Genomic DNA, 14,217 nt, shown 5'->3' on the forward strand with positions numbered 1-14,217 from the left:
AGAAATAACTGAATTCTTTACCTACTTACCTACTTAAAACAAATAGATGCTTGGACAGTATTTCACAGGCTGAATGTTGATGTTATGCTCTGTGATGAATTCATGCTCCTAGCACTGGATGAAAACCAGTGCTCTCTTAAGATCACCCTGTTGGTTTAAATCGGTTTCAATTTTTTTTGACTTGCTGATTTTGTGCTAGCAGGGTTGTGCCTACCTGTATTACTTCTGCTTGTGTAGAGCTAGCTCAGACTCCAGATTGCTGTGCCCTTTCTAATGCACACAGCTGCACCAACTCATGTAAGATCCAAACTGAGTTACACTGGTTGGCAACTGAGAAGAAGCTTTATCATGAAGCTGTGGCTGCCTCATGAAGTCCTCAACTGTGGTGGATGGGAATGTAAAGCTGGAGTGAATATTTCATTTTCAAAGTAGCTGGTCATGGAGGAAGAGATGAATGGTATTCACCTGGGATTTTTAGGAAATTAAGCTTCTTTTTTTTTTAAACTCCGTATATAAAAATTTCAGTTTTAATGGTTATCATATTTTTTAAATCGTATCGCTGCCTAGAGATCCAGCCACCTTTTACCTTAAAATATCGTAATTTTGAATTTTAAACTGTTTTGAATATATGCACATTTACTACCTCTATGAGTCAGTCACCTCTACCTCTAAGGTGATTACTACATTGTCACCTTTTTTAGAGATGAATAAATATTTAATTATGAACTAAACTTAGAGCTTGCTGAGCTCAAAAAAAACCTGTTTTCAAGATTAGATGAAACTTGTATTTTTTTGTAAACCTGAAACTCCATGACATTTTATATTGTAAAGGTCATGATTTTCTGTGTGGTGTGAGTAGTGTCAGGCTTGTCAGATTCTCAGCTGTCTGGGGCTGAGGGGGCTAACTTGCTGGAAAGTCTGGGATCCATCTGGGATCCAGATACCTCCATCACTGAGTGAGTCAATAACCTGAGAAACATCTTTAGACGCCTGCATGACAGCTGTGAGACAGCTGATAGTGGAATCAACCATTAATTTCCAAGGATATTACAAGGCACTTTGGGAGCTGGTTGCTTTCCAAAAAGTGGGAGACTTGGAAGCCAGCACTTTGCCAGCAGATTTGGTAGTCATTGGGGAGCAAAGAAAACAGCCCTCAAATCCAGTGGAAGATGGGGATGCCTGCAAATCTCAGAATGCACTTACCAGCCTTTGCAGCTTTGTGGGCTGAGAGATGACTACTGCTTCCTAATACCTCTGTGTCCCAGTGACTTACCTGACAGGCTGTCAAAACAGTGTCAGTTCACTCATCTTGAGAACCATCATTTGCCTCTTCTTCCAGAATTGGGAATGTGAAGCTAATAGGGAAAAAAAGGGAGCGATGTTAAAGGATTTTAAAAGTAAGATTGACTTACTTCAACAGATTTATTTTCCCTGTTGTGAAACTATTTTTACTTGACATCCTTGTAAGTGATAATATTTTGTCATGGGAAAAAATGAAAACAGCAAACATTATGATTTAAACTCATTTTGCTGTTAAAAACTGAGTGGATTTCCCTTTAGAAAATAAACCCCAATCAGTTCTAGAGAGAGGAAATCAAAGACTGCTGGCCTGGTGCTGACTACTAACTTGCCAGTCTGGTGAGGAAGACAGTGTGATCTTACCACCCTGGGGTGATGATTCTGCTTCAAAAGAGGCATCTCAGATACAGTTAGAAACCTACCAGATTCCCTTGTCTTCCTATCTTAAGACTAGAATAATTTCATTAGCCTGTGCAGCTTATCCAGATGCAGATGTTGCACTCAGCTATTGGGACAACACAGAGTGGTCTCAGAGTGTGCCTGGGGGAAGCCCCTGGCTGGAGATGTGTTTAAATGGAACAGACTGAAGATTGATGACTGTCTCAGAGCACATTCAAAATAAGGTGTGGACATGCTGTAGGAGATCTGACAAACCTACACAATGTTTAGGTGTGTTGCTTTCAGCTGCCTGTTCAGTTCTGGGCTTGGAGCAGTCCTGCCAGGGATGCAGTGTTGTCTGGCTAATCACAGAGGGAGGAAAATGAGAAGAAAGTCGCTGGGGAAGGAGACTGGAGGAAAGGAATCCTAGAATAGTGACCTCAAAGCCTGAGCAGCTTTTTTTTTTTTTTTTTTTTTTTTTTTTTTTTTTTTTTTTTTTTGAGGTTTAGCTAAAAGCAGGGAAGGTGATAAAGACATTCATCAGTGCCTGAATTTTGCCAGGACGTCGCTAGGGTGGAAGTGATTAAGATCCCATGGGTTATATCAGGGCAGAGATGACTGCAGAGTTAGCTGCTCCAGTATATTTACTCCTTTGTTGTATTGTTATCAAATCTGCCCCCAAAATGCATAAATTCATTTTTTAATCATATTCACTGGTCTCCTATATTAAGAAGCAGAATTTTTCTAATTTCTAAATTTTCAAATTCAATTTCTGGTTTATTTAATTTTGTAGGCTCTGTTTTGTATTAAGCATGATCCTAACGCAGTCTTTGGATAGGTTTTGTTTTTTTTTTTTTCCTCAAATAAATTGCATTATTTTCTGATTCTTAACTTCTCCTCGCTTTCTGCGAGCAGTTCTGCATAATGGGGTGAATTAAATTGTTGCTCAGGGTACAAAGTATTTTATAACAGAAAGCCCTGAAGGGTGTTTTCCTATTTGGAAAATAATGGGATGCTCACCACACATTGTTTCATATCCAAGAGTGGTAGGAAAACAAAACCTGTGCTTCGAGTTGGCTTTCCTTGATGGCTGCTGTATGTGGAGGATGCTGCAGCTGTTACTGCTCTTTGCATCGAGCCATCCACAGAAACGGTGTGAATTGGGGTGAAGTGGAAATACACATCTGTCCCCCAGAACAGGCTGGGGAGCTGAGAACATATTAGCTGGATTTCAGTTCTTCATATGGACAATTCTTACAGGTCTGTCTAAGCAGTGGGTGTGAGACAGGCCTTTGAGCAGGTGGCAGACAAGTGAGTTTCGACTCTTTTCCAGAACTCCAAACTTACACCCTCTTGTAAGTTAGTACCAGCTAAACTCACTAGTGAGGAATACTGAGAAATAATTCACTGAAATGCATTTTAAAATCCCTGCTTTGAGTCCTTTAGGCATTGTAATTCTCGATTATATAGCCCAGACTACTCTCTGCAGTGATAATTAGGCATTAAATGCTAACAGGATTATTATGGAGATTTCTCCTGACAGCCATTCAGCACCTAATTAGGTGTTAAAGCGATAAATTTAGGTTTCTCAGCAGCATTTAGGGCCCTAATAAATTCTTTTAAAGTTTGGAATTTTGGGCTTGTCTTCACAACTGTGCACCACAGTGATGTAGTCAAGCTGCCTTTTAGGAGACAGCAATGGTATGTCCTTTGCCATGGTGCTCTAAGGAAGAGTGAGCATCCTTCTGAGTGAGCAAAACCTCTCTATTTTTCCAATTTTATGTTAGTTTAATGAAATATTTAATTTCTTCACCAGTCTTCTCCTATTTAAGGGTACCTATAAGCATGGCTCTAGGCAAAATACATTTGCTGCCTTATACCAGATATAGACTTGCTACCATTTTTCTTAAATGGATGCTCTTCTGAAATAAATTGTTTAAAGGGCTAACTGCTGCTGAGTTTGTTGTAATAACATATTTTTCACTGCTTTTTTGGAGTTAGTTTCAAGTCTCAGCAGCGAGATCAGTTAAAATACTTGGAAAAAATAAGATTCTGAAAGGCAGAGTCTTTTGATGGCTAGTTGTCTAATTTATGACTATTTAAGGATTTTTGGTGATGATAGAACCCAATAAATTAGTTACTGTCATGTAGTGGATAAAAAATGATCCTTTTTTAAATTGAGTTCCATGCACACTTGGAAGACATTAAGGAATCACTGGGAAAGCACATACCTCTGGCTGAAAACTGCTCTTGGACACAGCCTGTAGGTCAGCAAAACTACAAGGCATGGCAGAGAACAATAACAAGACTGAAATGCAGTTCAGGGTAGTTTTGTCAGGAAAGATGGTCTTCAATGCTCTCCAGTGTTTAAATAGGAGCTGATTTCTCTGTCCTGTTTAATTTGCACTATTAATGACAGAGCCAAGACTAAAAGTATATTTCTAGCATGGGAACAGTAATGATCAGTTGCCCTATAGTGGATTAAATAATTCCACATTTTCAACATGTGACAAATGGCTTGCTCACTCCATGTGGAGCAATCACCAACTTTTTAAAAAATAGTTTTATTAAATACACTCAAGCTCCCATATATAAAAAACTAATTCAAAGCTGTTTTCTTGAGCAGAGAAGTTTGCTGTCTTTTAAAAGGCTCAGACAATAGTACTAGGCATGAACTCACACATTGACTGTTTTGCCTTTTTTTATCTCTAAATTATTGTACCAGAAAAATTCAGCTACATATGGTAACATAACAAAAATTACCGGAAGGGAAATTGGATATTATCAGTAATGCTTGAACTGCATTTGACTTCTGTTAAGAGCCAGGGTAAAGAAAAGAAAGTACTCTTGGGAATTTTAAAATGAGCTAGTTTTATTCTGCTGTTAAGATACAAGGGGAGACTATTCTTCCTGAGTTTGAAAATCCACTTTGAATTCCAGTAAATGATAGCATTTTATTGGTTGTGAGTGGAAACAAATACTCTATTTAGAAAAACAGAGAAAAAAACTGAAAGCTTGTCTTATAGTGGGCAGGGTTGTAGAGAAATTTGTCTTAGTTTATGATGATACTTTATGTACTACATTTTGTCTGAATATGAAAATATTAGTATTCATAGAAATTATTTTAATAGAATTTAAAAAATATTTTCTTTAGATAATAATGCATTCATAATTCTTAATTTGGGTAAAATCCTAATGAAATGAAGGACATTCAGTGAGATGGAAAATTTAATGGCCTGGATGAAGACTATGTTTCTTCTTGTAGTGAAGGCACAGGAGAAGCTATTTGCGAATCATGCAAATTGGGAGCAGAAGTAGAGCTCGCCTGGCTGGATGTAATGAACTGTTACTAGTGAATTAATGAAACAACAGAATATTTCAGTATGCAGTGAATGGGTTGTAATCTGTTTGTTTTAAGCCATAAGACAATGTGAGTTAACAAAGTAATTATTTTGCTACTCAGAACAAGGACCTGTATTCACTGTATATTTGACAGGGTGTAGAAGAGAATACTGTTCCTTTTCAACAGGTAACTTGTGATTTCTTTCTCTGCTTTGCTCCCTCAATTTCCTTCTCTTTTCTTCTTTGTGCAAAGAGAAGGAATCAAAGAATCTCAGGTTTAGACTTGAGGCTTTACAGTCTTGTTTTCTTTCCTTCAACAGAGAACATACAGAGCTATGTATGACTACAGCGCCCAAGATGAAGATGAAGTTTCCTTCAGGGATGGTGACTATATCATCAATGTGCAACCAATTGATGATGGCTGGATGTATGGTACTGTTCAGAGAACTGGGAAAACAGGAATGCTTCCAGCAAATTATATTGAGTTTGTTAACTAATTTTTGTCTCTAGTCCTTTGAGCTTTATTATGATTTACTTAAAATCTAATATTTTAGAAAAAAACCAGAAGAATCTTTTAAGAGTTCATGATCATTACTTTATCACTGCTATAATAGTTTGCGTTTTCACTCAGAATCCATTTTAGAGTCCTTTAAAAAAAATAAATAATCCACAGGAAGCCCAGAGCTTTGAAAACAGCATTGCTTATAATAATGCTCTCTCAAAATGAAAAACATATATGGAAGCCTGGTGTTGCCAGTCCTATAAAAACTTTGGTCAATTAACTTTAAAGGGGTAATGCCTTTTCCTTGCACCTCAAAGATGTTATAACCATAAAATTGATTCACTTCTTATGGCACTCTAAAGTCACAGGAGGTTAACACACTGAGTTTGAACACATCTTCAAATTATTAGGGAAATGTTAAATGTTTAAGTAGTTAACTTCCTAATAAAAATTAATATGTTGAGTAGATAATGCAGTCATTTGAAATGAAGACAAGTAACATGCCAGTAAAAAAAAACCCCATACTGCCCAGCAGCCTTACAGTAAATATGTCTATTTTGACAGCAAAAATTTCCTGACTCTTGCATATCCACATTTATTCTTGGCTTGCCCATTTTTTCTTATTTCCAAGTGATCTATTAGCTTTGCTTCCATCCTAATCCATCAATTAGACCCAGGTCTGGATTCATGGTTCTTCAGTATCTTTTCTGCAGAAGATTCCTGTCAACTCTTCTGTTTCCTTGTAATAATACTTAACATTTAAATAGAAACTTCCATTAGGGCAACGTACAACCAATACTCCATGTTAGCTCCTTCACCTTCACCCGTAGCGCTGTAAATAAACATCCCACGCGCGGCCGCGGCGCTGTGCAGTCCCACAGAGCCTCAGTCACATCCCGTTCTCACCACAGGTAACTCGCTTAATGGCTGCTTTGCTGATGAGCTGATGTCCCTCCCCTGCTGCAGAAACACTTGTGCCTCCATCCAGCAGTGGAGGAGAGCTCTGGTTCTTGTAGTGCATTTCAAATCAATGGCCTATTGCTTCAGTTTGCTCCCAAATTCTTGGTGATCCAACAGTGGGTTGTACGCTTGCCAAATGATTAATGATGGAGAAGAATTATGTTTTCTTTTAGTGACTTAATCTTTCTCATAAATGACATCGAAGGGAAAGCTAACTAAGCAAAATCCAGCATACTCTATGCCATTCTGTTTCAGTTTAGCCATCTGTTGAAAACAGTAAAAATATTCTGCTGACAAACCTTCACATGTGCTATTTAGTGTCTTTCAACTTACAGCCAGAACTGAGAGATCCAGATCTCAGTTCCTATGAAGCTAGGAGAGGATCTAACAGCTGGTGACACAGTGGATAGTATGAGTGATTTTGTCAGTGTGGTCGGTCACAGGCAACTTCTTTTTGCTTTGACTGTATTCCCTCACAGGGAGAAACTGTGGAAGGAAGGACAAAAGAGGTAAAGATTCATGTAAGAAATTACTTATGTGGATGCAGAAATGTGTAAAGAAGAAAATGTTTTTCTGATAAAATAATTTGTGGAGCTCAGCCATGTGCTAAGGAAGTTAACTTTGGAGTAGCGCTCAGAATATTGAGTCTGCACTAACTTTCTTCCATTTCTAAACTTTTTAAGGTAGAATTATATATTAAACTTTTAGACAATTTTGTACTTCTCATCTCACATAGCAGAAAATCCTGCAATAACTAAAAATTAAATAAAGAAAGGCTGTATGGATTTGTTATGTCAACTGAAAGTTGTAATTGCAAATCCCTGTCCAGGAGTATCCAGCTTCAAAAGATGTGTCTTAAAAGTAGAATTCCATGACTTTAAATAGGCAATTTGTATAGTTGACTGCTGTGATTTAAAATTCTTGCAAGTTTTGCATAAGGAGCTGCTCTTGCAGCAGACCCTTTTGCATTACTGGTGACACTCACAGGAAATCAGCAAGTCAAATGGCTTTTTTAAAGCCATGTGGGATGCTGAGCTAGAAGCTCTGAAACAAGAAGTTTACTTCTGTGTTCGTTTTCATCCCTGGCCATCAACAGCAAGGAGAGGAATTCCATCTTCTGCTGGCTGTCAAATTTTTCAGATGATGCCTGAAGCACAATTGGCTGTCACTTGCTGCTGTGCTGCTCCATTAGCTGTGTATTGCTAACAACAATAAAAACAAAGTGTTAGTTTTGTTACCAAATATGAATAAAAAAGAAATATAGAGAATATCTATATGGCATCAAGTTGCAATTTTTAGTGACTTATAAAACAGAGAGTCTCCACCTATAAATACATTCTTCCCAAATGAGGAGACAGCTTACAGTGTTGAATACTTTATATACAGAGGTAAATCAGAAAATGAGCATTTGGTGACATTAGAGAACTATGCTATGCTTAATAATAGAAATAAAATTTCCTTTATGAATTTTGAATATTCATTAGCCTGGCAGAGCAGCTAAATCAATTTGCAAAAAATAAAAGGTCAAGAAAACAAAACAGTATGTGAATTGTATTTCTCTTGAGAATGGTATGTCAGCAGAATTATTCAGATCTGGTTTAAGTTACTTATTCTTTTAGTCATGTTTTTTGTCATATATGCTTAGAAATTCATATTTATATGGAATGGTTCCTGCTTTTTGATATAAAACAAACTTTAGTGTAATTTTGCAGCTTTGTTCTAAGCAATGCAATCAAAGGCCCAAAATTACCAGAATGCAATTATAATTTTTTTTTAATAAGAACTAAAATTTGTAAGGCAGGGAGGGTAAGTCATGAACTAAATTGTGCCAGCACACATTTTTCAAAGCATATGTTGGAGACTGTTACATGCAGTGTGATATAGGGGTGAAAAGATGCTACATGCTGTCTTGTCACCTTTAAATTTTATATTCATTTTTAGCACAGCATGATCCCCTCACTGTTCTTTCTTCCTATAGTCAACATTTTTCTGGGGAATGGAAAGGGCTTTTAAGGACTTGAATTTCTCAAGCTGTTCCAAAGTTCAGGTTGGAAGTCCACATGTTCCCATTTTAGAAATAAAAAAAATTATGTAAAGAATGCTGTAATTCTTGCTAACACAAATATAAATGTAGAAAACAACATAGAGCATATTCATGCATACATAAAAGAACAAATGGGTGCCTTGCTTTTCATTACTCTTTCTTGCCTGGCTATCTTCATTTTTTAAACAAAGCTACATACAGGTACTGCAGTTGTAATTTTTCATTATGTAACATTAGCATTTAGTCTTGATGAAACAGGGTTTTCTTGATTACATTTGACATACAATAAACTACTTCAGCAGACTGGGATTTGATGGAGAATCACCTCCCATGGATTATGTTTTTGATAAATGTGTCCCTGCCGAGTGTTTCTTGGGGATGTGGAAGGTCTCCAATACCTGGGAAAGGTAATAATTCTAGTTTTTTTTGTACAGTGACTGCATGTCATCTTGTACGATGAAAAACGAAATTACAAATACAGAGGTCTTTGGCAGAAGGTGGTACAGGGTATAAAATGATAGATTTTTATTAAGTTAATTAATACTCAATTTAAAATATAGAATATGCTTTAGTTAGTAAATGTTTAAATAATATAATGAAACAGACAGAAGATGCTGTTGAAAGGAGTCCTCCGAACTGATGTGCTGGCAAATGCAAAGTACTAGTGAGCTGTAGAAGATTAAACCATTTTGCAATGCTTTAGTGATTTTCTCCAGCTTTATGCCATAGGAACCCCATCTCTCCTTTGGAAAGAAAACCTGAAAGCTCTATTTCCTAAACTGCCTGCACTACAACAGTATATTCAAAGGAATTTCATATGCTTCTTGTGTCTGATAAATAGAATTTGCATATTGTACTTAAGTTGTAATCCAGTTGTTGTTGACATTTGTTTAATTATTATTATTTTAGGGGGGAAAATAAGCTATACTGTAGCATTTCAATTGTGTATTTAATATTACTATTAGAAATTGCTAGACCATTGGAAGACAGCAATGACTGTATTGACATTGATTAGCATGATGTGGAAAATCTCTCAGCTGTTGGTTTTTGCAATGTGATATAAAAAGCAAAAATGAACCGCTGTGCAGTTTGGCTTATGTTTGCTTTAAAGTGTGTAAAGTTTTAGTTATTTTGCAAAACTGTACTGTATTTGAGGGTATACAGTTATGAAGGTAACAGTTGTTTTTCAAAGGACGGATAAACTTACTCTTGGATCATATGATGTATCATCTTAATTTGGCTTTTGTTATGCAGAAAGTTAACACCAGCTATTAAAATATATTTTAGTAGAAATGCTTTAATTCCTGTTTCTTCCTCTACACTGTGAATATTTAAGCTTTGGTGGACTAGAGCAACATCATGCTGCCCAAAGTACTAACCTATGCAACCTAGTTCACATTTTAGTTGATGTCACAGTGGATGTAACATAACAATTTATTTTGCATAACATTAAACTTCATTCCAATAAAATATTAAACCCAGCACTATGTATGTATTATATTCATAAACAACACTGTAAAGCTACCATACCCATTAGTATAAGCTCTCAAAGATGGATATTGCTTTAACTAAGGAAGCTTTGAATTTTCAGACTTAAGTGAAATATTTAGTACTATTTGTCAAGCTTGACCCCAGAAAACAGTTTCCTAAACCACTGTTTTATTTCAGACATGCCCTCTTCTTAAAAGGTTTGCCTTTTTCAGTGTGCACTTGTAACCCTTCCACAGAACACCAAGTTACATTCCATGATCTTTGGTTTGTTTAAATAAGCAAATAGAGTAAGTGAAGGAGGTCCACTGTTTTAATTGATACTGATTTGTTGTCTTTGAATGGGAATTTGGTTAGGTGTACTCTCAGTGCAGCACTAATAAAAAAGATTGCATTGCTGACTTCTTTAAGACAATTTTATAATACAAATGTCATCTTTATTCATTTACACAAGTAAATTATTTTTAAAACATTGTAAGAAAGTTTAAGTTAAAATAAATTCCAGAAGTATTTTGGAACTGCTCTGCCTGTAGTTGAAGAAGATTATTATGCTTAGTAACATGATTTATTTATTTGAGTGTTAAGTGTATGCTACAGTGGACTGCATTACAATTTTTGTATTCCTGTCAAGTGTTGGTTTGAAGAAGGCTGTTAACAATATATGAGGACAAATGGCAGCCACAAATGGAGCTAATTAGTTCCTTCTAGGTAAGTGACATGCAGTTGCTACCACACTAATTTCTACTTAAGAAATGTGTTAGCATTTCATATGAAATTTAATTTGTTGTGATTCCATGTTCTGTAGTGCCTTTATATATTGAAATGCTGCCAGTATAGAAATATCCAATCTTTATATATCCTGTAGCAGTTTTCAATAAGATGAAGATTTAACAGCTGCCAAAATGGACTTTAAGCACTTGGTATGTGTTTTCTTTGAAAAACCCTCCATAATTTGCTAGAGGTACTGAAGTACTTTTCTGTCTCAGGGGTCCCATAGAATATAATTATCAAAAGTATCTATGTACTGGAGCATGACATTTTCATGGAAACCCTCCATTGGACAATTCAAGAGTTTCTAGCTATCAGTGCTCTTAGATTGCCCTGATTTCTGCTCTGTCTCAGAACTGGGTTCTTGATTTTCTCTGGTGTGTTAATTAGCAAGAATAAACTAATGTACCATGGAGTTAGTACTGAGGGAATAGCTGCCCAGTGCACAAGCACTACCTTCTCTCCCTTCTCCCACTCACACCACCAAGCCTAACCAGGTTTCCAATACTGTTTTGCTGTGACTGCCTTTCTCATCTTTCCATGAAGCTAGCTGTGGGACACATTAAGTGATATCACCATATGAGCCAGATTTTTTTTTTTCCAAATGGTTTATTTTATCATCATTCTTTCAGTGATTCTGTTTATTGCACAACCTTGAAAACAAAGGAAAGAAGTGGCATGAAATGAGTGGAAAGCATGGCTGAAGTAATGAAGATTTTTTATTCAGATTTTGATGCAGAGGTCAACAGTATGACTGAGGGCACCATCTGAACAACTCACCTGCAAGCTGAGCAGTCCCCTGTGATGTATGCTTAGTCTGTGTGCGTATGTCTGTGCTGTAATATCAGAAGTACTCTAGGGTAGTGTGCAGATACATCCTCCAGTTTTTGAACAATTAGCTGGAATCCCAAGAGCAAGCTACCCACTGGCATATGGTATTCATAAAGACAAAGTTACCCTTTGAGAAAATGAGACCTCAATAGAGAGGGAACAAAATGTCAGTGGGTTTAAACTACATATTTTTGTGCCCAGCAGTAAGGACATCCTTTGTGTGCAGCCAGAAGACTAAGCCTCATGGCACTGCAGCAAGCTCCTAACTCTGAACTGTGTTTGGTACCAGAATGGGATGATGCGCCACAGAGCTCCCCTACTCCACAAATTCAATACTGCATGATGTACTACTTGCTGGGCATTGTGCTTAACAATGATGGCAGAAGCTGGGGGTTCATATTTATGCACTGCATCCTAAAAAGATCGTAAGAAGTCCTTGATTTTATATATTTTAGCTTTTGTTTCTTTTCACTTGCCTGCTGTTGATAAAATCTGCATACAGAGAGGCCTATTCTCATGCAGAAGACTACTGGCTTGTGGCTTTGACCACTTGTGTCTACAAAGAGAGATCTGCAGGTATTAACATCTGTATCTGAAAATGTTGTTTGATGCATAAATATCCATTTCCAATGTTTTCACAAACAACTGTCAGCTTTTGTGATTGTTCTTTGTTTCAAGCCATCATTTATGTGTGTTTATCCTCCTCCTCCATCTTTCTTCTCTTGACAGGCTTACAACCTGAGTTGCTTATACAGCAGCTTTTCCAGGGCCCAAAGGAGATATTTTTAAGAGGTTTGTCAAGGCACTGAGAAGAATTTAAGTTGCTTGAAAAATTCTGGTGTTATCTCCCCATTAAATTCTCCTTCCCCCAGCAATTATACACTGGCTTCACTCTCCTTCTTTGCCTTTTGCCTCCTCTTCCTTCAGTCAAGCTCTGACATCTCTGCCAAACCAGATGGGCTTGGGGCCCCTCCAGGCAGGCCTTCAGACCACTCTCTCGCCTCCACAGTTTCTGCATTCAGATGTGGAACTTTAATGTGGCTCATCTTCCTATTCTCCTGTCAAGACCTTTGAGTAGAACTCAAAGAATATTAGCATGTGTCCATTTACCCCAAGTGGTCTTACATTTCTATTGGCTCAGTGATGAACAGTTCTCTCTGAAGAGTCATTGTTCCCTGGCTTTCCTTTCCTGTGGGTACCTGTGGCTGCTTCTGAAATAAGCTACTGGTTTCAGAAAAGAGGGAGATTACATTTTTTTCTGTCTCATCAATATCTAAATCAGTTATTTTTCATTCTCTTCTTCAGAGGATTAGCATGTTTTTTTATGTTATCCCTGATTTTGGGTTGAACTCTTGGTTCAGAACTCGTTCTGTCTCTGTCAGCGTTGCACCTCAGTGCAGCGTGTTCCTCACTGTGGAAGCTGTGTTGGATAGGCACTATCCTGCTCAGCAGAACCTTTCAGTTCCTAGCACTGCTTGTTCTGTATTCATCAGATGGGATCTCTGTGAGATGTGACTATCTGTACCAAACCCCAGCCTTTCTATAAATAAATATGTCATTATAAAATAAACACTTTTCTGACTTACGGCTCCTCTGACACAAGTTGACATTGACGTCCTCCAATTTTGTGGCTTGTACTGACATTAGGAAATACGCATCTAAAATGTGTTAGATGAATTATGCTCTAAGGGACTATTTAGGCAGCCCTTGATGACTGCAGCTATTATACAGTGTGGATATCTCAAATGGGATAAGTGGAAGAACAGGTCTTGCTGGCAAGTGGTTTAACTGAGAAACGAGTTTATGTGTTTATATGAGTGACCCAGCTATTCAAGAGACTGTAATTTTCATTTCTACTCCACCAGTTCAAAACAAATACAAGAATTAGATGACAATTATTCATAGTTAACTAGTTAGCTGTGCAGCTTAAACAATTCATTGATGAGTATGGACGTAAAGTTAATCAGAAAGTTTTGGCAAATCACAAGAAGGATGGAGCTAGGCATTTGAACTGATGTTGCATGCTTGTATCTCTAACCACTATTTTCCCTTTTTCTAAATTTATTAAAAATAGTAAATTATTTATTAGTTTAAATTTATTAAGTATAGCTCTGCCCTTCACAGCATGACTAGCATGTTGTTAGAGAAATCTATCTTCAATGGAAGAAGAGATTCAAGGGCGTTGTAAGGCCTTGGAAGACAGTATTTTGCACTTTGGCTTTCAAATCGTAAAGTTACCAAAATATTAACTTTGCTGTCTTGCATTTTCTTTCAGCCCCTAAATCCCACTAAAATGGTTTTGCTCTGCTCTATGTTCAGCATTGCATTCCCTGTAGCAGTTACCTTTGTGAGATGGGAAGAAGACCACAAACATTAAAGAACTTCAAGTAACTTTCTCTTCCTACGATTTTTTCATTGCTATGCAAGTAATATCTGCAAAATATCCTTCATTCCAAGGCTTTTTATTTCACCCTAAAGAAACATATTGTACAAATGACATACTCCCTGTTCAAATGCCACTGGCCATGATGCTCTGTTGCACAGCTGTGGTTATTATGAGAGGGAATGCTACAATGGCAACAGCAAAAATCTTGATGTTAGCACA

General features: G+C 37.1%; 1 protein-coding gene across 23 annotated transcripts in view; it reads left to right on the top strand.

Annotated features, from left to right (window-relative positions):
- The window catches only part of LOC110470607 (nebulette), a 135,223-nt gene extending 125,217 nt beyond the window's left edge, over positions 1-10,006 (top strand). For all 23 annotated transcript variants that reach the window (XM_085565704.1, XM_085565669.1, XM_085565691.1 and 20 more), the window contains one exon: positions 5,340-10,006. In XM_085565704.1, the coding sequence (XP_085421830.1) occupies positions 5,340-5,516 (177 nt within the window). In that variant the 3' untranslated portion in view covers positions 5,517-10,006. The remainder of the gene's footprint in view (positions 1-5,339) is intronic.
- Positions 10,007-14,217: the final 4,211 nt, after the last annotated feature.

The sequence above is a fragment of the Lonchura striata genome, chromosome 2 (assembly GCF_050655825.1).
Source record: "Lonchura striata isolate lonStrDom1 chromosome 2, ASM5065582v1, whole genome shotgun sequence".
Taxonomy (NCBI): Eukaryota; Metazoa; Chordata; class Aves; order Passeriformes; family Estrildidae; genus Lonchura; species Lonchura striata.